The sequence below is a fragment of the Rosa chinensis genome, chromosome 7 (assembly GCF_002994745.2).
Source record: "Rosa chinensis cultivar Old Blush chromosome 7, RchiOBHm-V2, whole genome shotgun sequence".
NCBI lineage: Eukaryota > Viridiplantae > Streptophyta > Magnoliopsida > Rosales > Rosaceae > Rosa > Rosa chinensis.
In genome coordinates this window covers 21,464,143-21,491,492 of record NC_037094.1, presented here as the reverse complement: position 1 = coordinate 21,491,492, position 27,350 = coordinate 21,464,143, and the positions used below count along the sequence as shown (strand labels likewise).

Here is a 27,350-nt window from a genome sequence, read left to right as displayed (position 1 = left end):
TTAGCAAACAAAAAAATAGTATTGGGTATATTCTGACAATTTGTCTGCAGACTTTCACATGACTCTGAAAGTCATATAGCATATATAAAACCACCTTTCACCTTTGAGTTAAATATGTGTGCAACACATGGACCTAATCACTTAATTTGTGAACGACAAGTGAACTACAACTATAGATATCTGTGGATAGTGTCGGTTAAAAAATTTGATTATAAACTACAAAGACCTCCAATAGAAACTGAAGCTTGGCACCATGTGCCCCACTCAACCCCCAACCCCCTCAATTAAGATCATCAAAAAGTCCTAGACTTACAGTTTGTTATAACCGTGCTTCAAATTTGAACATACCCATTTCTAAAAGAACACATTTCTTTTCTTGGCAAATAAGAAGAAAATACTAAAACATGTTTAGTTAATGACCCATGCACTAATGAGTAATGATTAGATGTAAAATTGAATTGGGTTCCTAGTAAAGTTTCTAGATTCAAAGGAAAAGTATCCGTTCTTTTTAATTTTCATTCATTCAAAAATAAATAACAAATAATTCATCTCATGATGATGATGATGATGATCTGAGAAAGTAGAGGCAAGAAATGAAGGCAGTGCGCAATTGCACAAGCATTTAATAGGACAGAAAGGCGATAGAAAAAAAATAGTTATATTCTACTTCCCTTTCTCTCAGGATCTGTTGTACTGGTAGTTGGGACTTTTTCTTAGAGCTTCTCTCTCATCCCTCCCTCTCTCTCTCTCTAGAAGGGTAGATAGAACGGAGATGGACTTGCTGACTCTTCATATATATATATATATATATATATATATATATATATATTTTTTTTTTTCTTTCTGGGAGCAATAGTAGCCAAGCCTGCAGCATATATATAAGCACTGACTTCGATCTGTGTCATAGATCAACCAACAGTCATCAGTGTCTCTCTCACTATCTAGCTGATATTTCCAATACCACCCAATTTAAGCATCTCTCTCTCTGTAGCTAGAAAGTTTTCTCTCGGCGACAAGTGATATGGCTCCAAAGAACGACGGATCCACAAAAAAGGTTATGAACAAAGGAGCCTGGACTGCAGAAGAAGATAGAAAACTTGCAGAGTACATTGAAATCCATGGTGCCAAGAGGTGGAAGACTGTGGCTTCCATAGCAGGTCTAGTTCTCAGTCCTAGTTAGCTAGCTAGCTAGCTAGCTGTACCTAGTTTTAGCTACTTAAACCCACAAAGGCTTCATCATGTCTTTCACTAATTAATCGTTAATATTTTTAATGCTGCAGGTTTGAATCGATGTGGAAAGAGTTGCAGACTGAGATGGTTGAACTACCTGAGACCGAATATCAAGAGAGGAAACATATCTGATGATGAAGAGGACTTGATACTTCGTCTTCATAAGCTACTCGGAAACAGGTTGGTTAGTCCGGCCATCATCATCATACAAATGCATTCCCAATGTGCCAATGGGATGTTATGTTTTCAGACTGTCAATCTAAAGTTGAATTGTCGAACTTGTGTAGGTGGTCGTTGATTGCGGGGAGACTCCCAGGCCGAACAGACAATGAAATAAAGAACTACTGGAATTCACATTTGAGCAAGAAAATAAAGCAGAAGAATGAGAAAGCTACATTGGCTTCGGCAGCGCAAGAGACTAGTACCACTAGTACTACGACCACTACTCCTCCCCAGAAGGCATTAAACGAGACAAGTAGTGTTCCAGCAGACAAAGACGAAGAAGAACGAGTAAAGTTAGGAACAAGTTCGGATGGTAACTTCGATGTGAACGAGTTCTTTGACTTCTCCACTGAAGGCTCGTATGGGTTGGAGTGGGTGAACAAGTTTCTTGAGCTTGATGAAGACCCCATGGCTGCTGCTTACAGAGAAAATAACAAGGTGAGCATTGTGTAATTAATTATAATGAGTGTGGGTTTTCTTTTCCCATTTCAAGAAAAAAATAAAATAAATGAATAGAAAAGTGGAAATTATTAATAATTAATATGAAGACGATTTGATTCTTCTGTGTACAATTTTAACGACAATAAGTGCTCAGTTCTTTATTATGTGTTTTTGTGGCCTTAAAAAAACGAGTCTCCTAATCTGGAGCTAGAGGCTAATTAATGTTTATGGGATAAGTACAATCTGACTGTGACCAAACAGACAGCTACACCACCCAGTTATGTGGTTCTGTGGCGCCCCATTGCAACAAGACAGAACTGTACGTAGACGCCATGTGTACATGTCTATTGTAACAAGTACAGCATCTGTCTTGCCATTAAGCTTGTACAAATCATTTATAGTTCACTCAACATCGAGCCATCAAATCTTTGGTCCATAAGTGTGTTTTTAGCTCAACAGTTGTTGAAGCTACTAATTAAGAAAAAGTTGGCCTTGAGCAAGAAGATGATAATGTCGGGGTAAAATGAGTTCTTGTGTGAAAATTATGTTCTGTGTATTGTGTAAAACGTACGTTCTCAAATTAGTGATTTATGCATGTCGTACATGCATGTACCGCAAAAAGAAGGGCGAGTGAAATTCACACTCTCCATTTACAATTCATATTTCATATTTCAATTTTTAGTATCTTAAACTTTGTCTATTTATAAATTTTCAACTAGAAAAAAAAAGAGTTTGGATAGCAAATTAGGGAGTGCGAATTTCATTTTCTAAAAAGAATTGTTCTAAAATTGCGCAAGATTAAATCTAAAATCATTTCATCTGACAGAAAATAGAGTATCTTATATCTTGTAATTCATACAAATGTGTCACCTGCATTTTTATTTTATTTTCTGTTTTTTTATTTTATTTCTCTATATACATATGTATCCATACTTAATGCTTTGGGATCTAAGGTTTTTGCTGTAAAATCTAGTTGTCAAGTAATGATATTATTAAGCAATACAGTTATTATAACATGAGTGTGTTAAGCTGAATTTGGAAAGAAAAAAAATCATGATGATACTGTCTAAATAAGTACAATTTGAACCCAAAAGACATCAGCATAGGATCCAGACTCTATAAACTTGTTGAATTAATTATTTGGTGCTTTTAAAAAAAATATAATTCAAGCCGTCAATTATGAATTATCTGTGAGTTTGATATATGATTAAGGGTTATTGTGAACATCTTTTCTGTGAAATTGAATCTTCAAAAATCTCTCATAGCTTTATAATTGATTTGACCAGTCTCTTTAACTGTTTTTGTTTTTCTTGACTCGCCTATTCTTAAACAGTCAATCAATTTCATCAGAGTCTCTTAAAGTTGCTCTCATTAAAAAAAAAAAATGTCATTGTCAAAACAAATTTAAACAAAAGTCATTTGTGGTTCCTCCTTTTCCCTCTAAACTCAAATGCGCTTACCTCTTTGAGAAAATTGATTCTACTTCAAGAACACAATAGATGCTCAAGTAGTATTATAGGATTATGATTTTCTGTTCCAATCGATCTCTTCAAAGTTGAAATCCTCCAAGCTATAATAATTAAAGAACTTAGTATTTTATGATACAGGCAATGCCCAAGGAAAGCCAGAGTCAACATAAATCTAAGTGCCCTTAAAAATCAGCAGCAGCGGCAGCAATCAAGGCCACCATTATCATCATCACCATGACATGCATGCTCATATGCTGGTTTATTTCCCACGAAGAAAGTAAGCTTTATAATTGGTGCATCGTTGGTATAGATTACGGAGTCAACTTTGTTATTTTAATTGAAAGCTTGAGGTTTATGACTCTACATGTTTAAGTTCTGCCCACTGGATCTAGAGGAAGAACTTCTTGAGATCGATTTTGTGTACAATATTCAAACCAAAATTTGACATTTCTATTCGGACTTTTTTTTTTTTTTTTTTTAATTTTTAGTTTTTCTACGTATGATGATTCATGAGTAGCAATGCGAAATGAGAATATTTAACAGAACTACACAAGTATGAGTAAGAGCATTACTCTATTTCACAGTGTTACAGTTCTCACATTTGTATCCAAATCCACTCCTAAAAAACGTTATATTTGACATTGATAGATGACAACATTTAAGACTCTTGCATCAATGTGGCGGGAGCACAAATTCTAATTAGGGTCCAAAATGATGATGATTTGTGTCATTGTTTCAAGTGAGGACACAGCATGTACTGTCACATCATTTTTTGACTCGGACATAAAAGGAATATTTAGAAAAGGTGTCCTTTCGAGTTTTTAAAAGGCTAGTTGGTTGAAAATTGAAAGTTGGTAGCATTAGGTCCTATCCTGACATTAGCTAGCAGAGCAATCACATCAGATAAGCAAAGTACACTTAAAATTTGTAGATAATCCTGTAGATAAAATTTGAAAGCATGAGAAAGGGTTCGCAAGAATTGAAGTGGAAGGAGACACCAAATTAGTCATTAATACGGTTAATGGAGTCTGCCAACGACCTTGGAGATTATTGAAGTTGTTGGTGTTTCTAAATGTATCCAACAAAAATCTAATCATACCTAGCAGCATAATTTTTGCCCTTTATTTCTCATAACACCCTCTATTTTAATAAATTAAAAATAAAAAAACAAATACAAACAATAGTAACTACACATCTGCACGACTGCACCTGCACTCCAACAGGAAGGAAAAGGCCTTCCATCATCTCTTATTCTTCTTCTTCTCTCTCTATATTCTCTTCTTTTTTCCGTTTTTCTCTTTCTCTAATCCTGGAGACAATCCAGATCAGAAAGAATCTACTCTTAGCTAGCAAGTCGGATCATTCCACTTCTATCTCTCACCTCTCATTTTTACCGTCATAGTTCATATATTGTTATTGATTCATTTTTCTAACTGATAATATGTATACAAACTAATGAATTGATAACGAGATAGGAAATTCTCATATGTTAAAATTCAAATGAGTGAGCAACATTTATCTAACATTTCATACGAAGAAGCAATTTCACCAAAAAAAGAAAAAAAAGAAAAAAAAGAAGCATCAGCAAAAGTAGAAGCCTTTGTATGAGGCCTTGAAAAAGATTAAAGAAGATCCTCCCTTCAATGAAGAAGGCTTTGAGGGTGTGACAGCGGCTAGCCAATGAGAAATATGGGGAGGAAGAGACGAGTCACGACAGCAGGGTACAAGTTTCCTCTTCTTTTTTTTTAAAATTTAAACAAGGGGTAAAAATGAAAAATTAAGAATAAAAATTGTGTTGCTGGGTATACAAAGAAATTTGCTGGGTACAAATAGCAACACCCGCCAATTTAGCTTCTGTTTCATTTAAGCATGTTTTAAGAGAGGCTAACTTTGTAGCAGACTTGTTTGCAAACTTAGATCATGCATACTATGATGGCATCACTTGGATTGATAGATATCTAGCTGAAGCTTCTAGAGCTTTGCTCTTCGATTCTGGTGCTCCCGGAGCTTCCGAATTTCTTGATATATAGTCTTTTCGCATAAAAATAATAATAATAATAATAATAATTTGAAAGCATCAAAGTCATAACTGTTCATATATAAGAACCTACATGATCGGTATGCAGGTCAGGTTATATAAAAAAAATTGTTCGAAAATGATTTACATGTCGGCAGCACTATTTACAGACTTCCAACTCAAAATATTCTCCAACAAAAGGAAAACACTATCTGTACATAAAGAAAACATCAAAATCGCACCCCACAATAAGAACCACCTATCCTGTATGTATATAACTTGTTTGCGAGAATCCCAAATGTTTGTTCTAAATGATTTCAATTTCAGCGTCAAGAATTATTGCTTACTTCTAGAACAAAGGCAAACTCAACTTGCATAATGGAAGCATATAGGGTCATCTGTATATGGTATAAAGGGCAATGATCAAAAAATTGTAATGGAACATCAGAGCTTTGTTTGAGAAGCTATGGAGACTCATGCATTTCATCTTTCCTGCAATGGATGAGCAAATCAATGTTGTATTAAAAAGTTGGTCACACTGATTTCAGAAATTAAACATCAAATATACTACACTACACTGAGTACAAACAATAGAAAATACTCTATCAATAAGCTTTTTTTTTTTTTTTTTTTTTTTTAATTGATTAGCAGATCAAGGGATGGTGGCTTTTCTCTGTATCCTGAAATGCAATCCAGGACTCTTTTTTCTCCTCACCTATTGACTTAAAAAATAATAATAATAAATAAATAAAAAGGGCCACAGACGCAAAGCCGAAGCCCCTACGATGCATGTGACAAGAACCCATATGCTACCAGCACTGCAGTCTCCAAAAAAAAATAAAGACTATGGGAGTTTAGAGTTATTAGTCACAAGCCAAAGAGTCAAGCATCCATTTGCATTATTAAAGGCATACCTGCAGTAAGAATTTTCAGTTTGGCATCCACCCTCGTCATCCCAGAAAATATTCATCCATGTTTCAGTTCAAAGAACTTGGGACACCAACCATGAAACAACTGTTGCACGCCCCCAGTGCTGGTTGAAGTCCTTCATAATATTAGCAGTCGCTTCCCTTCTTGGACTTGCATCTTAGTCACTAGTCTTGCTCTAAACAGCTCCTCATTCGAACTAAACCTATTTTGAGAAGTTAACATCCTCTAGAGCACTTGTTAAACATATACTAGGATTCTGGGATTTGAATCTGGCTCAATCTGCTTAACCAGATGGAATGCAGAATCATATGGAATAAATCATATCTGATTGGCCTTCGATTCCAAAGAAAATGCCTTTTCACCATTTTCACATTTGTTTGCATTGCCATGTATCTTCTCATAGGAATAGCCGATAAAATCTCTCGTAACTTGGGGATATCCTTCTCAGCCACAATAACAGAAAATTTGCTCCAGTCTAGCACGTCGCTCAAAGGAGGGGGGAAATTATCTGCAATTATCACTGGGACACACTCATAATATATGGCTTCAATGATCCTAGGGCTGTTCACTTCATACCCCATTGGGCAAATACAAAATTTACTTGACTTCATATGCTGGATATATGACATCTTTCGGGAGATTCTAGAGGGCAGAGGCCCATAGATTTTCATGTCCTCATGTTTGTCCCGCCAGTACTTGAGAAGTATCGGGCGGACTCTGCCATGCATGCGTCCTGCAAAGAAGGCAAGGAGTGGGCGCTGTGACACTCTTAATCCACCAATATTTCTAAGGGGAACCCTGGGGTTCCTAATATTAGTTTCTGGCAGTGAAACATCCTTCCCAGCAACAAAAACTCTTTCTGAGGTGTCAGCGTTGCATAGAGCTTTTATTGTATTGTTGGCCAGTTCCTCGTGCTGAGTAACTGTGTAAGGCCCCTGCAAAAGGTCGGAACAGGAGATATTTTAGGTAAGTATAACAGCTGCATGACCTTGTAAATGTTGATCTTCATAAGAAACAGCTATAAGCTGAATGATATTTAATTTCAAAATCACTCTCAAATTACAAACAGATATTTCCAATCAGACTATAAAGTGAGAATTTCCAGGAACATATGCAATAAAAGATGGGAAAAAAAAATGCTGATTTTGTATTTCAACTTTCTAGACCAATTACTACAATCCACACATAATATTCAAAGACATACAAAACAGTACAACAGATTATCAGGAATTTGGTACTCTTCGTGGGACGGTAACAAGGAAATAACAAGGATCAAAGATTACCAACCCAGTCATGGCAAGCAACAAGAAAATGATCTGTCCCATGTGTGCGATTCCAGAAAGGATACTTCCCAGCAATCATGTTCACATAGTCTCTGAGGAATATTGCCAGTGGTTTAATTTGATGTGAACCAGGTACATAAAGCTTCAACTCCAATTGGCGCATGCTGTAAGGAAGATAAAATAAGTGAGCCTTTTCTGGGTCTCTTGTGACAAATTGCCTGTTTCCCTCCATCAACCTCATGAACCATCCTTCAGAAGCATAAATTCCATTGAGATGAGGTACATGAAATATGGGCCTTGACCCATCACTGTAAATGTAAACTTTAAGTATCAATTCCATCAACTCATAGCTCCTGAAATTTAGGAAAATTAATGGTCAGTATGCTTCAGTATTCATAAGAAAAGGAAGTCCGGTGAACCCAATAATTGAGACATTCTGGTAATTGTTAGATATCTAGAAAATAGAAGTGAACCTAGTCATTGAGAGACATTATTTGGGAAAGAAAGAAAAAGGAATTGAAGTTGAATCTGGATAGACAACCAATATGGCAGTGTGAAATGAGGCTAGATTAAGGCTTCATAGTATCATAGGCATTAATGAAAACATGAATGACATTTCAAAATGGAACTAAGCATATGAAATTCTATGATTTCCCTTTTTCTTTCCAGTCTTTATCTAGATAATTTCAGACCTCAATTGCTGTGAAGAGTGAAAAACATAAGAACCTATAAGATTTTCAAAAACTCTAATACTGAAAGCCATCTTTAAGTGTCTCAGAAAGACTTTCAAATTAATTTCTATATATTCACTAAATGATGGGGATCAAGTGTTAATTAATAGAGAAGATATAAATAATATGAAATTTTGTGTTTGAAGACATTAATTTAAATCTCGGATATTTTACCCTAAAGGCATGCATGCATGTTACCTTCCTTCTGATCTCTGTTGGACCATGCAATGCAGATAAATTCTCTGAACAGCCTTATTTCTAACTACCCTTACTACTATACATCTCAAACCTTAAATTACTAGACATAAAGTATGAGCTATTGACTAGAAGTCAAGAATGATGAACGAAAAATAGTGACAGCACCGTGAGATTACCTTTTGAAAACAGACATATTTCGAAATAAAGGGGCATATAGATCAGGATCGTCAATAACTTCAGGGGCATGATCAATCTCTTTCTTCGCATACACAAGTGCCTCATTGGGTGTCAAGGACCAAATGAATTTCTAAAATTACATGTGATAGTGGTAAGAATAAGATAACTAGTAACATCTTCCTGTACTGTAATTCAATGGAAAAGGAATAAGACTACCTGCAAACGATAAGGCACATGTATACGTGGAGGGTTAGGAGGAGGTATGACCTTTGACATGTTATCTACATTTCCCTCTTTCTTTCTCCTTCTTGATCTCCCTGTAGGAACTGTGCCAATATATGGCATAACTGGAATAGAGAGATTCAACTTAAGAGAAGAGTCTGGTGGAACAATGGGAACATCAGCAGAAATGAGTTCCAATCTTTTGACCCTTCCCTCACTAAAGGTCTGATTAAAGCTCCTGATACTGTTCAACGATTCGTCTGACACATTTGCAATGGGTAGAGAGAGGGGCCACATGTCAAGTGGATCATTAAGTAGAAACATTTGCAGAATCACACCGGCTGTTGTCATAAAGGCCCCAGCAAAGATCAACCTTTTCCAGTCAATTTTTAACCCAGCACAGAGCCGGAAAAACTCTTTCATTATGATCACAGCAAAACTCTGCAATAACTCTCTCATCTCATTGTACTACAAGGTCTCAATCTTGCCAACACATGAAAATGTAACAGAGATGATCCCAAAAACCATATAATGAGCATATTGTACAATTCTCCTCAACCCTCAACTAGGGGTCTGGTTTTGGAAATCCCACCTTTCTTAACAACATCCCCACCCGAATTTCGATAATTCGAGGTGCTTGATAATGTCCAGGCCTTAAATCCCTCACCCCTCCGAAAGGTATAAAAGCAGTTTCCTGGTACATAATCAAAAAGAAGATATGTGAGAGAGAAATAAAAGGACTAGTTACAACTTACAAGTTTACAATGATTGTCATTCAAAATTTTGCAGTGACCAAAAGAAACAATTATGGGAAACCACAGATCAGAAGTCCGAAGACAACAGAAATGGCGATAAAAGGAACTGACTTCCACATGAACATTACAGCACAGAGAAACTAAAATCTTTATGACCAAAACAGAAAAAGAGAAACATAAATATTTTATGTTGTAATAATATATACATAATCCGGCTCTATGCAAAAGCAACTCCATAACAAAATTCATTCTTTACGTTTCAAGCTTGGAGCAAAATTTCATCCTAAACTGTCAGACCAAAACTACTTAGAATCTTAACCATACTAACTTCTAACCAACTAGACTAAACACTACAATCAAATAAGCCAAGCCATCAAATCCAACAGCCTGGACCAAACCCAATTTGGTAAATTCAATTTTCCACCATTAACAGCAAACCAAATCGTCCTTCATCTTCATCACACAAAAAACCAATAACAGTCTACAAAGTATTCATCTTTTTCAATCATTATGACATTGGTTTGAACAAAGCAGAGCCCTTTGGCGAAAATCATCATAAAATATCAATTCTTGATCAAACTTCAAAACCCAGTAATGGAAACTAAGCAATTAGCACCATTTTGATACATAACCAATAAGCAGAAGGATGTAAAAATTGTACCTTGATTCAGTGGAGCAGAAGGGCAGCTGATTTGAATAGAAAGAAGTGATGGGATCTGAGCAGTTTCAATGGAGGAGAGAGAAGAAGGAGGGAAGAAGAAACAGACACGCCAACGGTTTCTGGAGTTTTGGCATATGAATAGCTTTATTTGAATATTGACTATTGAAGCAAATCAGGCTGGACCAAAGTGATCAAAGTAATGACATAATATCGAAAAGGTCAAAAAGAAAAGCCTAACGTAAGATGAGGGGAAAGGCTTTATAATTGCCACGCTGCTCGGCTTTAGGCTTTTATTATGTGAATAGGTTAAACAAAAGTCATCATTAAAAACCATGGTTTTTACTGGCTAATGATGCGATGTCGAATGATGGATGAGGTTAAAGTTCAACGAAATGAAAACCTTAATTTGGGGCATCTTCCATTATAGGCCAAAATCCAAATGGATTTAGCTAGGGATTTAGTTTACTAAAATAGAATATTACCTTCAACATACCTTTTTGACCTATCAATAAAAAACAGTGTTGCTACCATATGAGGGGCATATCCATGTGAATCGCTGGTTGGGCTGTAGATAAACACAAAATTCTTGCAATAGTTTACATAATCTTACAATACCTTGTGGACTTACCAATCTCGACACTCCAACTTGCTACTCTACTTGCAGAAAAAGTAATTGGATAGAGTTGTGCTAGTCTAACTTAATTTCTCCTGCATTGAGGATAAAATTTATATAATGGTTTGTATCATTAGATTCTAATTCTTTTGTATATGAATCAAGATTGATATCCCTATTGCAATTAGGACTAGTAAACTTTTATGGGAAGGTGGCTAGTTTTGTTTGCCTACGTAAGTACTTGGTCCATTCTCTAGCTATTATCAAGCATACATTGTTCTCTGCCCATTAAAGACAGCCTAAGGGATAGCTCAAAGGAAATACCGAGATTGACTATATCTACACCAGGTAAGTACTAAGTTCCGCAATCTTTATTACCTATGCATAAGTAAGTTCGTGGGAGCCCTTTTAATGAAGGATCACTAAAATGAGGACTAGTTTAAGACTTTTTTGTTAGACTCATTTTTCGATCACATTTCCACAAATCAACCGTCAAATGGTTAAATATTCATGTGTAAATCATTTATGCAAATTTTCAACCAAATTGAAAATTCTTAAGGAATTCATAATCGTGATTTATCAATTATGAATATGAACGGTTCATAATTGACAGATTTGGTTCGTCCATTAATTTGATCTAGTTTGATACCTTAACGATTAGCAATTTGGAGGAAAATTTTTAGAAGTGATCTACTTGTACATACATAAACATCTAACTGTTGATTTACCGTAATGTAATCGAAATGTGGGTGTCTTAAACCGTTGATTAGAAAGTCCCTAGCTAGTCCTCATTATAATGGCTCCCTAAGTTTGTATTCTTAATTTTGAGCATAACACATATATGCAAGGCAACTCTTGCCTCTTTTGTTACGATATTCTCTTGTTAGTTGTTTGTTTAGAATAAGTGATCTCATTTTTCTTACAATGAGGGTTACCTGTCAGTTTGTGTGGCGGCTTGTGTCATATATGATTTTGGTATAAGACAACAATTGATGTCCGTGTCTTCTGACTATGGATAAGTAATAAAATTATATTTTCTTAACAAAAACAAAATACTAACATTATAAATAACACATATATAATAAAATTATTATTACTGAGATGTATAAAGATAATAAATAAAGAAGCAAAAAAAGGGGCCCACTAATTTGGCTTACTAAAAAAGAGGTTAGATATGGCCTTCAAAATTTTGCTAGGCTAAATTTTGTTGTTAGACTTTGTGTAACGGCTTATGGTGGGAGTGAGTTGTAAGCCAAAAATGGGTATTTGGCCTTACCAGGGAAGATGCTCTTAGTACGTAGATATCTAATCCAATATTTGATTTTAGGTCCTTGACCAAAAGCACCAAAATAACAAAAAATTATCTCACTTACCCCAGCAACAGTTTTTTCTTCCCACCTACACAATTTAACAACAAATGACTATTTTACCCTAAACACAATTAATAAATTACAGCTTCACAACTCAATATCAATCTCTCTGACTCTCTCTCCTCTTTCCCCCATCTCTCCCAACTGACCTCCGGCTCTCTCTCCTCTGGCTCCAGCGATCGACCCAGTCCTCCCTCTCCTCTGGCTCCGACGCTCGACACGACCCTCTCTCTCTTTCCTCCAGCTCCAACGTTCGACCCATGCCATCTCCCTCTCTCCTCCAGCTCCGGTGACGACGCAGCAACTCGGAGATCGGAGGAATATACTGGCTTCGTTTCCGGTTTCATGTGGTGTCGCCTTCCGTCCTCACGGCCCTCAGGGGCATCGCCGCCGACCTCAAAACGATGTCGTCTTACTCCAAAGGCAAAATCTTCGTCCTCATCCACTGCCACTCCCTCTGCAAATCCCTCAACAAAAACACTGTTGCAGTCTCCGGCTGGCTGGCCCTCCTCGACTCCGCCGTCGACGACCTTCCCGATCTCCGCAAAAAAATCACCGATCTCTCCAGAGACATGAAGCAAGCTCAATTCAAAGTAAGTGAAGTAATCCAAGCTCTATAAATCAATTCCTCACTATTGTTCGAAATTGAACCTCTCAGTATTGAAATTTAGGTCATAGAGAACGAAGAGAGAACTGATTTGGACCAGGCAGATCCCGTCACGGCGAAGCAAACGGCCATCATCCACGGAGGACGTCAGCGACATGGAAATGAGTGAATCAGATCGGGTTTCGAGGAGGCTCTGGGCTCGAGCTCCCGGAGGACGTCAGCGACATCATCCACGATCTTTGCCTCGCTGGAAGACTACTTCCGGTCTCGGGTCTGCAGTCGGAAAGATAGGAGAAGATGACATGGGTGCCCAGATCATTTTCTGGGTGCCCAATCAGTTTTTTTTTTTTTTTTGAGTAACGGGACAGTGAAAGAAAAAAAAATTTGAATGTCTATTAGGGGCAATAGACGTCTATTGGAGGGCAATAGACGTCTATTAGAGGGCAAAAGACGTTTTGAATTAATGTAATCTCCTTTTTTTTTTTATATAATCAAAGTTTTATTTGTCTAAATTTAGGGAGATTAATTCTCATTCTGGCGATTGAAAGTCCTATTAGAGAGCAATAGACGTCTATTGGGGAGCAATACATGGCTGATAGTCATCTATTGAGGGGCAATACATGGCTGATAGTCGTCTATTGGGAGGCAATAGAGGTCTATTGTCTCTCTATTGGGGGGCAATACATGGCTGATAGTCGTCTATTGGGGGGCAATAGACATTTATTCCCCCTCTATTAGGGAGTAATAGATGTCTATTGGGGGCAAAAAAAACTTTCCGGTGAGATTTTCAGCAAATTCCGGTGGGCAGTAGCCGGTGACCGGAATCCGGAAAAAGTTGACCGGAATCAGGCGACCGTTGACCGGAATTCGGCGAAAGTTTACCGGATTCCCGATGCCGGTCACCTGGCTCCGGCGAAATCTCCCATGGTTTCTCTCTCTCTTTCTCTAAGTAACAAAGGGATGAGTGTAAAATGGTATTAAAAAAATTAAAAAAACAAAAAAAAATCTTAATGGGGTATTAGGGAAGACCTCCTTAGAGTGTTTTGGGTAAGAGGGAATTAAAAAAACTTAATGGGGTAAGTGAGAAAAAAATCTCTAAAAATGGTGTAAATGGACAAAAGCCCTTTGATTTTTTGAAGGCAAAAGAATTTAGCTTTATTAGATTAAGTGGGAGTTGGGGTCTCTCGTTGGACTAAGTCCTCAATACAATCTGGAGTGGAGTCATACCAAAACATACTTTGGTCAGATTCAAAACCTATACTAGCCAGGCAATGAGCAGCTCTGTTGCAAGTACGGGGGACATAACAAATCTGCACATGCTGCATCTCCTTCAAAGTATCTTGAATGTCATCAATGATGGATTCATACACAGTACGTATGGAGGAGCAAAAATATATATCATGAACTGCCACCTGACAGTCAGTCTCAATAAAAACATATCGATAATCATGCTGCTTAATAAGCTCTAGCCCTGCCAAAATGGCCAGCAGTTCAACATGGTATGCAGAACTGATAAACGGGGAGACAAAGTGAAAAGCAGCTGCCACTTTTCCACTTGAGGTTCGGAGAAGTCCACCAATGCCTCCCTTAGTCATATGAGGCATAAAAGCCCCATCAATATTGTGTTTAAATTCTGCAGTTTTAGCTGGTTCCCAAGTCGGTGGAGTATAGGATCTCGGTGTAGGCGGAGTGGCGCTAGACTTTTGGAATTCTGCAAGCCAAGACAAGCACTTGAAGAGTATGTCAGCTGTACTGCTAGTAGTGTCCTCCCAAAGCTTTGTATTCCGGTTGGTCCACAGGCCCCAGATCAACACGAGTAACTTCTCAAAAGTCTCCATTTTAAGATGCATAGCTTGTTCCAACATCCCCTTTTTGAAGTTGATTTGAGGCAATAACGAGCTTTGAGGGTGAAATGGAGCTTGAGATAGTAGAGAACATGCTAAAGGACACTGACAAAATAAATGAGCGTTGTCTTCAATCCTGTAATTGCACAAAAGGCACTGAAGGTCCCATGCATAACCTTTTGTTGTGAGTCTCTCTTTGGTAGGCAGTAAGTTACAGCATGCTCGCCAAGCACAAATTTGAACTTTCCCAGGGACTTGAGCTTTCCATAATTTCCTCCATAGCTCCTTTAAGGGGTCCCCATTGGATGTGGACACTAGGACATTGTTGAGAACATGATCACGGGCAATCCAATATGCACTCTTATCCGTAAAGCCACCCCTCATTTCCAAGTACCAGTAATGCATATCCGGTCCCGGTTGTCTACCAAATGGGATGCTAAGCACTTTAACAGCTACAGTGGGATGAAAAGTAGCATGGATGCTGTCTGGAAGCCAATGTCTTGCCTATGAGTCAATAAGATCAGTTACAAACTCAATTGGCGTTTCTTCTGGCTTCTAAACTAGGTATTGTGGACAGTTTGGTACCCAGCTATCACTCCAAACATTTACTTTCAGGTCATCACCAATTCTCCATTTAGTACCAGCTTTAAAAACCAAACGGCCAGCTAGAATGCTTCACCAAGAAAAGGAGGGAGCATCCCCAAGTTCAGCCTACCAGATATCACAATGTGGAAAGTACCTGGCTTTATAAAGTCTAGCAATAAGAGAAGTAGGGTTTGTAACAATCCTCCAACCTTGCTTAGCTAACATAACAAGATTGTATGCATAGATATTCTTAAATCCCATACCACATTCATGCTTTGTTAGACACAGTTTCTCCCAACTTCTCCAATGAATCTTCTTTTTGTCATTGGTATCACCCTAGAAGATAGAGGCATAGAGCTTATGTACATCATCACATACGGTCTTCGGTAGCAAGTGACAATTCATAGCATACAATGGCATAGTTTGAGCGACCGCTTTGATCAAAATCTCTTTGCCTACACAACTTCAGATCTTTGCTTTCCAATTTTCCAACTTGTTGGATAGTTTCTCTTTTATGTATTGGAAAATTTGAGTTTTTGATTTTCTGACACGCATAGGAAACCCCAAATACCTGTCATGCTCCTCAACACCTTCAACCTCCAAAATTGCAGCCAATTCATGCTAAACTTCCGAGGGAACATTGCGACTAAATACCACACTACTCTTCTGAAAATTCATTTTCTGACCAGATGCCCTTTCATAGGTATTCAAGATTTGTCTGTAAGTAATACATTTTGCAACGGTAGCCCCTCCAAATAAGAGACTATCATCTGCAAAAAATAAGTGATGCAAAATTGGAGGTGTGGACACATTTTTAAGCCCTGAATGGCCACAGATTCAACTGCTTGTGAGATTAGTACGGTGATAAGGGATCACCCTGTCTGATGCCTCTAGTAGGGTAGATATGCTAAGATGGTTCACCCTGCACAAGAATGTTGCAACTGACAGAAGTAACACAACTCATGACCATATCAATCCACTTGGAGGAGAAACCAAGCTTTACTAACATAGAATGAAGGAAAGGCCATTCTAGCCGGTCATAAGCCTTACTAATATCAAGCTTCAGAGAAAAGAAGTCTTCTTCCTGTGATTTAACCTTATGCATGAAATGTGCAGCCTCCGTAGCAACTAAAGTGTTGTCTGGGATCAATCTCCCAGGAACATACGCACTTTGAAGTGGGGAGATGATATCCGGGAGCCATTTTTTCAACCTATTTGCAATGACCTTGGAACTGATTCTGTAAATTACATTGCATAGTGCTATAGGCCGAAAGTGAGAGGCAACAGTAGGGGATTTGATTTTTGGAATGAGGCAGATATAAGTGTAGTTGGACTCTTTCCAAATTTCACCTTTCTCTGAGAAATTACGAATAGTAGTACACACATCAAGACCTACAATATGCCAATATTTTTGAAAGAAGAAAGGAGACATACCATCCGGTTTTGGACTCTTCGATGGATGCATTTGAAACAAGGTTGCCCTGATTTCATCATCTGAGTAGGGTAAATTCAAATCATCATTCATCAAGGCCCTGACTTTCATTGAAGCTGCTCTGAATATCTCAGAGATGGTAGCATCATCTAGACCCTCAGAAGTAAAAGTCATGTTGTAAAAATCAAGCAAGAGACGCTTGACTTCCCTAGGATCATCAGTCTATTCTCCCAACTCATTTGTTAGACCATGAATTGAGTTTCGGTTCTTTTTATTGGATGCCTTGCGGTGAAAGAATGTAGAGTTTCGATCACCATCTTTTAGCCCTATAGCCTTGGATCTTTGCCTCCAATACTTTTCTTGTAGTGCTAAAAGTTGACTCTGTTGGATATGTAAGGCACGCTGCTCTTCATACTGCCAGAGAGAGTAGGGTTGTCGCATAAGAACCTGCAATTTCTCTTGGACTTGTATAAGCTCACCCTTCTACTTTTGAAATTCCGGTCCATGCCACTGCATAAGGTGTTGACCAGTTACATGTATATTGGAGCCAAGTCGTTGCAACATATTACCAGTCAAAGGAGTAGCCCAATGCCTTTTAATACTTTCAATACACTGCTCATTGCCGTGCCAAACCTCTTCGAAACGAAACCTATTTTTGCCTCTCTGTAATTTTGCACTTTCAACCTTAGCCTCAATGAGCAGAAGATTATGATCTCAGTCAGAGGGAGGCAACGTGATAGTTTTGATTAAGGGGAAGATTTGCTTCCAAGATAGCAACTGGAAGCAGCAATCCAATCACTCCTTTGTGAATTTGTTGAACCAAGTAAAACGGCCACCTACATATCCCATATCAAACAAACCAGCAGCCTCCATCGTGGATCTAAACAAAGACATTGGCGCCCATGCCCTAGGAGGGCCACCTGACTTATCATTCCTTGTTATTAGCTCATTGAAATCCCCGTCCATTAACCAAGGGAGAGTGCAAGTTCTGCTGCTAAGGTATTAATCAAGGGCCAAGTTTTATAGCGCTTTTCCCTAGCAGCAAAACCATAAATACCGGTGAAACGCCACACTTCATTCCTTCCCACCTCCCTTACTTCAGCGTCAATATGGTGTGCAGACCTAGATCTGAGATCCACATGGAGTTTAGAACTCCACAGCAATGCAAGACCTTGAGATGCCTGCTGCTTGGGGAAACAAATATTATCCACAAACCCCATACGGGATGTGAGCGCATTGATCAGTTGTGGAGTTGCTAGGGTTTCAGCCAAGAAGATGAGGTAAGGTCTCTTAGCATGGACCAAATCAATCAACGCACGTTGAGTTTTGAGGTTAACAATACCCCTGCAGTTCCATTCAAGGATATTTCCTTGCAGCATGGTGGCCGGAAGATGTCGTACTGGCCTTAGAGGCGTCGCAAGGAGGAGCGGCGCTTAGGTTTTTTTTTAGTTTGTGAAAGAGTAGTTTCTAATCCAATATTTGATTGTTATACATTAGCCATTTTAATCTTTGAAATGTAATTTGGCTTGGTGGGTTTTTGCTTTTGTCTATTGTAAGTACAAATATTCTTTGAAATATGATACGTGGTAGCTAAGTAGCTTTAAGTTGTTCGGCAAAATGCAAATGAACCTCGGTATATGCAATATAAAAATAGGATTGATATGAAGTTCAAGTCACATATGAATATAATGAGTTGTATTTGTTTCGTCTTTTAATATAGTTACAGATTTGGATGCAAGTTGAGTATATAAATGTTGTTTTTTTTTTTTTTTTGAATAAAGGGCGGTGCGGCAGCCCTCAAGCCTTGATAGCATTGATTAAAAGAAACTGTCGAATACAAGGGGGGACATTGAGCCTAAACCCCTGATTACAAAAAGTAGCTAGAGAACATCCTGAAATACTTTCATGAGTCTCTACTAAAAACTCGAACTCAACAACGCACTAACTAGCAAAGAGCGCTCTACTGGCGACTCTATTTGCTTTAACTGCTCGAAAGCAGCGGTGGCACGACGGAAAGATAACTTGATCTGCAACCCGATTACAGCAAAGCATAATTACCAAACGCATAGCTTTCCCATCATGATGCCACTGGAAAACACATCCAATGACACTTAGTTTCCTCCTGCTACTAGGAGACGGCGACCATTTGACCAAGCAAGGAACTTGCCACCTACCTAGAGATGACAAGTTACTGCCACTAAGAGGTTGCAACCATTTGCAAATGCAAGGAACTCGCCGCCTACCCAGAGCAGACAAGGCACAAAGATTGCACCACCAGGCACTAAGCCCAACTAGCCCTACACCACTCCTGTAGGAACTTATTTTCAACAAAACAACAACCGTGAAATAACAACAAACATAAATTAAACAACTAAAAACAGCAGCCCACCAGCAAGGGCACGAAGGTAGATTCCCATCCCAAGAAACCAAGCCAGCAAGCGGGTCCATTCCAATCCTCCCGGCCCAGAGCATCTGCTGCTTCGTCACCCCCCCCCCCCCCCCCAATCCTACAATCCCTCTACTGGCGTCGGGCTACAGCCGCCTCACCTTTGTCGTCCAGCCACCGGAGGTCCGCGGCACCTCGATCCCCACCTGGTATCAAGCAAAAAATCCTAAGCGCCGCATCCAGCCTCAAGCGTCGCCGTCAAACAGCCCGCCAAACCGCCCAGTTGAACCAGCTTTCGATCTCCTCCAGCCAGCCAACCCACCCAGCTTACCGACCACCGATACCCGCCAAAAGCCGCTCCGACCCATTCCAGTGCAGATCCCGCTCCGATCCCAGCACTCCGCCACGAATCAACCACGCCCTTCGACCAACAATGAATGAAAACGCCCCCTCCTGAACCTTGCTCCCTAGATCGAGACCTACCCATCAAAAAGAACACCCGTCCGGCCGCACCCATGGAGCGCAGGCAAGGCCAGAGGCCATCACCAGTGTCAGTGTGCAGCCGGACAGGGATAGCGGCGAACGGTGGCGTTCTCTAGATGTCCAGCGCGTGGAGCGCGTTCTAGAAAGAATGTGGTGGATAACTATAAAGCATATAAATGTTGTTATGGTTTTGGAGATTAACGAATTGAAATCTTCTTTTTCGAAAAAATCATATTGTTTTTATCTTTCTAGCTTATTGAAGTAACATTAGAAATTTAAGAGAAGTTCTAAATACACACCCCTAATTACTTAATACATATTCCTTACTCAATACACCTACCATTTAATTTTTCACTCTAATATTTTACTAAATACACAACCTAAATTACCTAAAATATCCTTAAACTAAAAAACCATAAAATACACTATTATTTAACTACGGGGGTGTATTTATTTAAGAGTCTACAAGATTTTTTTTGTATTTTGAAAGTGTATGGGTATTCAATTAAGGGGGGTGTATTCAATTCAGATTTTAAAAGACTTTGTTTGAGTTTTTAGAATCAATGGATTTACTTAATCCACGAATTGTTTAAATTTTATATGGACTCTGATTGATTCTAATGGATTGATTTACTAGTATTTGTTTAGATTTTACAAATCCTTATGATGTTTTTTGGTAGGTTAATTTTGTTTTCTTCTTCTTTAATTAAGCAATGGATGTGTGGATCCAACTATAATGCTATATCAATGACAAGAAAGTATGACAGTCTACCATTCTTTATGTTGTGTATAATGATATATGAACAATAAGAGAAAACTAACCAGCCAAAATATTACACAAAAAATAAAGTAATAAACTAATGACATAATTTATTTCATATCTAATTTACAAAAGAATCATGTGTGTATGTATCATCTTAATAATACCATTGAAAGTGAGCTTCATTAGCTAGAAGGATTAAGGCTTCTAGAGCTATAGTGATAAAAATAAAATAAAAAATTATTAGATGGGAGCAGAGGCAGAAGAAGATAGTGGGAAAATAGGTCTAAGACAAGAGGTTCTTCATTTTTTGAGTGAGAAAGAATCCATCAAAATCTTTTGGGAAGTGGTTGGATTGTTTTTGAGTTTTGATATGTATAAAAAGCACTATAAAATCCTCCAAAATCCAGCATTTAATGAAATCTTTAAAAATCAATATATTTTTGAATACCAGCAGATTTGAATGGATAATTTTAAATCTTAATTGAATACATCAAGATTTTAAAGAATTGTTTAAAATCTCAGTTGAATACCCACAGACTTTTAAAATACAAAAAAATCTTGTAGAATCTTAATTGAATACACCCCCCTAAGATTTCAAACAATCCTTTAAAATCTTGATGTATTCAATTAAGATTTAAAATTATCCATTCAAATCTATAGATATTCAAAAGTATACGGATTTTTAAGGATTTCATAATGCTGAATTTTGGAGGATTTTATAGTGCTTTTTATACATATCAAAACTCAAAAACAATCCAACCACTTCCCAAGAGATTTTGATGGATTCTTTCTCACTCAAAAAATGAAGAAACTCTTCACAAAAAAAAAAGCAGCTCTCAATAGGTGATACTCATCCATTTTGTCTTACATTTATCTTTCCACTATCCTCCTCTGCCACTACCTCTGCCTCTGCTCTCATCTAATAATTTTTTTTATTTTATCACTATAGTTCTGGAAGCTTTAATCCTTCTAGCTAATAAGCTCACTTTCAATGGTATTGTTAAGATGATACATACACACATGTTTCTTTTTTTTTAATCAAACCTGAAGCCAAGTGCCGATATATATACATATATTCATCTAAAGCCAGAATAGGCTGTTACATACACACATGTCTCTTTTGTAGATTAGATATATATGAAATAAATTATGTCATTAGTTCACTACTTTATTTTTTGTGTAACATTTTAGTTGATTAGTTTTCTTTTATTATTCATATAATACACAACATAAAGAATGGTGGATTGCTATATTCATACACACACACACACGCACACACACACACACGCACACACACACACACACACACTTTTTTGTCACTGATATAGCATTATAGTTGGATCCATACATCCATTGTTTTTAAAGAAGAAGAAAGAATAAATAAAAACAAAAACCAAATTAACCCATGTAAAAAAACCCTAGCACCGAGAGCGAAAACAGGAAGAAACCCTAGCCGTCTTTGCACTCGTCCGGCGGCCCTCTGCCTCGGCGTTGTCATTGGCCTCGTCGGTGCGTTGGGGGTGCAGCCGGATGACACTACTAGAATTATGGCCCCAGACATCGGCCAAAAACCGATGAGAAACAAAAACCCGACCGATGTCTTTGTGGGTGATGAGAAAGATCCGGAAAATGCAGACATCGGTTTTTAGCCGATGTCTAGTATTCGTGTAGACATCGGTTCCTAATTATAAATCGATGTAAATAGGTTTAAATGATAACAAACTTATATGTTTTACTATTGTTAAACCCACATTTTATTGTATTTAATGCTTAAAGAAATATAGATTACACAACACAAGTTTGCATTTTAACATCGTTATTGATTTAAGAACCGATGACTGATACTATTACAGACATCGGTTCCCATTTTGGAACTGATGTCTGGTACTCAGTAACATATCGTTTTCGACAAAAAATCGATGTCTGTATATTTTAGTAACATCGATTTTCATTTTGGAACTGATGTCTGGTACTCAGTAACATATCGTTTTCGACAAAAAATCGATGTCTGTATATTTCAGTAACATCGATTTTCATTTTGGAACTGATGTATCTGTATTACTAGACATCAATTTTTATGGTTAAAATTGATTTCAACTTTATATCTAGACATCATACAAGAAAGTACGTCCGCGCGATGCTGTGGGTTTAGGCGATAAGAGTAGTAATCACAATCTTATAATATTTGCCGAATATGCTATCGTTTTACATATCATAAAAGCTGGTTCACAAACTTTTTCACTAACTCTTACAAACTCTCTCTAATTCTTCCATTATCAAATCTATACATTCCTCAATTTCTGCCTTACAGATCACCAGCCTCTTCCACATTGTAAGTTGAATTAGATGCAAGAGAATACTTCTGTGTGGCTGAAAATTCCAGCATATGACCAACCTATATATAATCTCCTCCATTTTGGCTACAAGGGACGAATATGCCACAGCCAACAATTCCATAGTCAAAACTTTGTTTTCTTTTCTTCTTTCACGTTTGCTCTTCTCTTCGTGAAAAGCATCTCACAACTGCAAAATTCAAAAATCAATGATCAATGATCAATGATCAATTCATGACAAAACAATCATAACAAAAATCAATCACTGTATATCACTAAAAATACAATCTTCCAATTACAAAATAAAACTCAATTCCCAATTTCCGAAACCCAGATAGTTAAGGTAAACCTTCACCTATTTGAAAGTCAATCTTTAATCACAGATTAATAAGACCAATCCAATTGTTTTAAGATTAGTATCACATGATCAGTCAATGAGATCATCCAACTCTATATAGCATCCTATCCTTTCCTAGGTTTATCCATTTGAACATTTTCACACTAAGTCAAATTTGAAAATTAACCCTTAAGCTGCCAAAAAACACAACCAAGAGATCATCATTTAGTCATCACATTGTTACATAGCCATTTGTAGACTTTGAACAAAACTGCACAATATCTCTAAACATTAACAAACAATGTCCAAGAACAGCCAAATAACTTCTATTTATTTCGTTAATTAGATTTCTATACGGCCATCCAATCGTATCAGATTATTTTGTTTAATGAAAGTTAATGAGATCTTTCTTTCCAAATCCGTAATTTTCTTTGAAATTTCTAATACTCTGTTTCTAGCGCTCACGTATATACAGTATATATTCAAACTGACCAATCAGAAAGAAAAAAAGAACATAAAAGGAATCGAAAATTTTTAAACCAAAAAAAAGGAAAAAAAGAAACTGAAATCTCTATCTTCGTATTTTTTCAATCAACCATCAAAATCGCAAAGTGTAGGACAAACAAAGTACTCAAAAGATCACAATCTGTATCAGTCAAAAGGCAAAGTCCAGAACATGATCCTAAACTCAAAACTATAACCAAAATTGGAGAAACCAAAACCTAAACTCAAATTCAACTTAGTTGGGCAGAGTCTGCAAGTTTTGCTAAAGTAATATGATCTTCTTATTCTGAACATTCAAGTTCAAAATATTAATAGGAATTTACAGCTGTGTAACTTTTAGACAGAGCACCATAACAATAAAGAAAAACAACTATTAGCTCTGCTGTGTAACTCCCTGGTGATTAGTTGCTACAATGTTTTTAAGTAGAACAATCATATCAATTGAAGTCAGAAAAATAGAAGGATCCTTTGCAAATATGGTCTTGAGCACGATAACTATAAATGCAAAAGAAGTATTAGCTCTGCTATGCAACTTGCTTATGATCAGTTCCCACAATTTTTTAAAGAAAAGCAATCATATCAATTGAAGAGATCCCAAATAATTGATCCTTGTTTTATAGTCTACTTGAACCGACATCAATAAAACACAGAAAAGACAACATAATTTGCAGTGAGCTGGTAAGCCAACCTAAATCGATCCAAGAATTAGTTATATCTTCTTCAGCATTGAAACTTTGCTCATGAAGAAGAGGGTGGAACAGATGCCCAACAACAGATCAAAATCACAAACAATAACACCTAATTCAAAAGCAGACTCTAAAATTTCTGATTTAACAAAGAGAAGAAAAACTGATCTCTATCTCTCTTTTTTTCATCAACATCAAGTAAAATGGTGTCCTCTCGTATATATTGTTTGTGGACACCATATTAATCTAAAAAACCCAAACAAAACGTTCAAAATTAATTATACAACTGTCAAAACTAACTATAGCACAATACTACTGGAATCAGCAGTAAAAGCCAAAACACACACACACACACAAAATGAATCTAATGCATACAGTATACATCTTCAATCAAAAAGGTAATTATCAAGTCAAAGGTGGGAAAAAAACTCTGAATCTGCCAAGCCCAAGCTAAATTCACACTGCACATTATACACTCTGAATCAAAGAATGGCCTAAATATCACATATATAAACTGATCACACGATGAAAACATTGAAATCAAATCACAATTCTATGAAGCGTAGGAGAAATTAACTCACAAAGCTCTGAGTGCTGCAGGATGAAAATAAGCAAAGCAGTTCTCAACGTTTAGTCACAACAGAAAACCAAGCTTCTTGCTCAAAACAACCACCTGCAAATACAAATAATTAGACATTAATAACTGACACCAATGATAAATGAGACGCAGCTTAAAAAGGCAACCTTTCAACAGTGATTATCCGGTTCTTCTTCCTTCCAACACGATGACTAAACTTGCAATTCAAAGTTACAGAAAGGGAAAAAAAAAACACAGAGCAGCAAAGATAAGACAACAAAACACAGAATAATTATTCGAACAGCAGATTAAGAAGGAAGAAGAATTTTAGGCATCCCAGTCAATCACTATAAACGATTAATTCACACTCCCATCCAACACGATCACTGAACTTCAAATTCCCCGGAGCAACCCAAAACAAACCCAGACTCAGATCCCTCTTCTTCTTCTTTCTAAATTACCAGCTATCAACCGATGTCTTGTCCTCTCCGTTCGAAACCTCTTTTCCAACAATATCTCTCCTTTCACAGTGTCTCTCTATCTCTATACCTCTTCTCAAAATTCTTATTTCCTTCTCCTCCTTTCTTCTTCTCTCCCTCTGTTCCGTAATAAACAATATTACCCATAACAAGTTCACACAATTAAGATGCATATAGCTTAAATCAAGAAAGTAATTAAAGACTGCAAATCTATTGGGAAACTATGAGAATAGCAAAGATTAGTAATAAAACTAGTCTTACTTTTCCGATCATTCATCTCGAAGGAAACCATTTTTGCCGACGACTTACTGCAAACAATAAACAGAGAAAATGGGAAGAGAATTCTTGGTGTACTGGTTTAATATAATAAACCAAACAAGATGTACCTTCTCTGTGTACTCCTTGGTGTACTGTTTGAATTTGTTGTAAATAAGCTTTCTATTCTCAGCATTCTTCTTCTTGGCAGCTTCAAGCCCCCTGCTTCTTTGCCAAGGCCCATTCCTCCTCTTTCTTCCTGTTCTTTAGAACAGACTCCGGAACCATTACCTTGACTGCTTCACCTATCTCTACAAATGTGGATCGCAGATAAATGAATGAACTTTCAAAACAAGCCTAATTCAATCCGATACAAAGTCCTCATGAAGTTCCCTTAGAACAACAAATGAACAAAGTGACAAACAGAGCACAATATATTAAATAAACAGATACATAATCGGAACGGCAGAGCACAACAGAGCATAATATTCATACCATCCAAAAGACCAAAACTGGCAGTGCACAACAAAGCCTACCTCTTTTTTCAAATATTCCAAAACTGGCAGTGGCAACCGCAACAGTCGCAAAAGAGATACAAAACAGATACATAACTAAAGATACAATCTTCAAGATCTACGATATGGGATCCAAAACCAATACATCAAACAATTCAATGCTTTACCAAAACAGATACAAGTCTACAAATGCAACTCAATTTCAAATTTTCAAGTCCAAAGTCAAAACAGAAAGGCAAAAAGTGACTGATGCAATTCGAACCCAGAAATCCAGATGGACAAAACAGATCACATATACAATTTTCATCTCATATCAGTCATATGTATAGCGTATAGCAAAAGAAACAGATGCAATTCGAACCTAGTAATCGAAGCAAGAAAGATGGCAGCAACTTACCAAGCTTGAAGTTTCCGAAATCGAGTCAAAAACTGAAATTGAAGTTGCTTCACCTAGTAGAGTTCGAGCCAAACCCAGACTTGAAGATTGAAAATTGAATACCCAGAAGCAGAAATTAAGAGGAAGCCATAAATCGATTAAAGAGTGAAGACCCAGAAGCAGAAATTAAGAGAAACAGAAACCCAGACTCACCGCGCACCGTCAGTCCATCACGGCGTCACCGTCGAAGAAAGAAAAGGCGTCGTACGGCCGTGCCGGAGAGAGAGAGAGAGAGAGAGAGAGAGAGAGAGAGAGAGAGGGGAGAGCGGGGCTGCGGGAGAGAGAGGCGAGCTTTAGAACCATGCTGGCATTTGGTGCTTGAAGTCACACCAATCGAGGAGGATAAACTCCTTGGAGGCAGGTTGGACCAGTTGGGGTTCGTATCTCGGAGCAACGACGTGGTGGCGTTGGAAGAGAAGCACCGGCAGAGGCGATGGAGCCGGTGAGGGGACGGAGGCAGTAGTTCAATAAGGGAGAGACAGTAGCATGGAAAGAGAGCAGGAGAGGGAGGAGAGCGCTAGGGTTTCAGAGAAGAGCGAGAGAGAAAGAGCTGAACGTGGAGAACGAGCTCAGGTTGGAGAATGAGCTCAAGTCGGGGACGTGAAGGAGGCAGTCAGAGACTCAGAGTGAGAGTCTATCGATTAGGGTTCGAAAGTTTTTAGATGAAGTGACTAAGTGTTGGGGGGAATTAAAATTTTAGACCCCGCGTTTCTCAAACTTTTAAACTTAGTCCCTCCGCGTTTTTACAAATTTTTCGTACGAAACTTTTCTCATCAGTTTCTTTGGTGACTGATGTCCATAATAACAAT

At 37.7% G+C, this 27,350-nt stretch overlaps 3 protein-coding genes and 1 long non-coding RNA gene across 6 annotated transcripts; 1 reads left to right on the top strand and 3 right to left on the bottom strand.

Moving 5' to 3' along the window:
* Nucleotides 1–878: 878 nt before the first annotated feature.
* On the top strand, nt 879–3,837 carry LOC112175858 (transcription factor WER). Its single transcript, XM_024313608.2, has 4 exons — nt 879–1,157; nt 1,281–1,410; nt 1,518–1,890; nt 3,501–3,837. Exons 1-4 carry the CDS (start codon nt 1,022–1,024, stop codon nt 3,546–3,548), a joined length of 687 nt encoding a protein of 228 aa, XP_024169376.1. The 5' UTR covers nt 879–1,021; the 3' UTR covers nt 3,549–3,837.
* A 1,617-nt stretch (nt 3,838–5,454) lies between these two features.
* Nucleotides 5,455–10,538, bottom strand: LOC112176846 (probable glycosyltransferase At5g03795). Of its 2 annotated transcripts, none has more exons than XR_005803690.1 (6): nt 10,337–10,536; nt 8,915–9,614; nt 8,698–8,828; nt 7,597–7,945; nt 6,294–7,244; nt 5,455–5,871 (listed from the first exon to the last, which is right to left on the bottom strand). XR_005803690.1 is itself a non-coding variant. In XM_040511725.1 (6 exons), exons 2-6 carry the CDS (start codon nt 9,377–9,379, stop codon nt 6,875–6,877), a joined length of 1,161 nt encoding a protein of 386 aa, XP_040367659.1. In that variant the 5' UTR covers nt 9,380–9,614; nt 10,337–10,538; the 3' UTR covers nt 6,750–6,874. The 2 variants fall into 2 exon arrangements, 1 of the variants encoding a protein (XP_040367659.1); XM_040511725.1 differs by lacking the exon at nt 5,455–5,871 and having other exon boundaries at nt 6,750–6,880; nt 7,035–7,244; nt 10,337–10,538.
* Nucleotides 10,539–14,089: 3,551 nt separating this feature from the next.
* LOC112177585 lies at nt 14,090–15,175 on the bottom strand. The gene has a single exon (XM_024315869.1). The coding sequence runs from the start codon at nt 15,173–15,175 to the stop codon at nt 14,090–14,092; it is 1,086 nt and encodes a 361-aa protein (XP_024171637.1).
* Nucleotides 15,176–22,566: 7,391 nt separating this feature from the next.
* LOC112180927 lies at nt 22,567–27,207 on the bottom strand. Of its 2 annotated transcripts, XR_002928562.2 has the most exons (6): nt 26,695–27,207; nt 26,503–26,581; nt 25,722–25,901; nt 25,597–25,643; nt 24,861–24,952; nt 22,567–22,942 (listed from the first exon to the last, which is right to left on the bottom strand). It is a non-coding gene; the product is annotated as an uncharacterized LOC112180927 (long non-coding RNA). The 2 variants fall into 2 exon arrangements; XR_002928561.2 differs by having other exon boundaries at nt 26,503–27,205.
* Nucleotides 27,208–27,350: the final 143 nt, after the last annotated feature.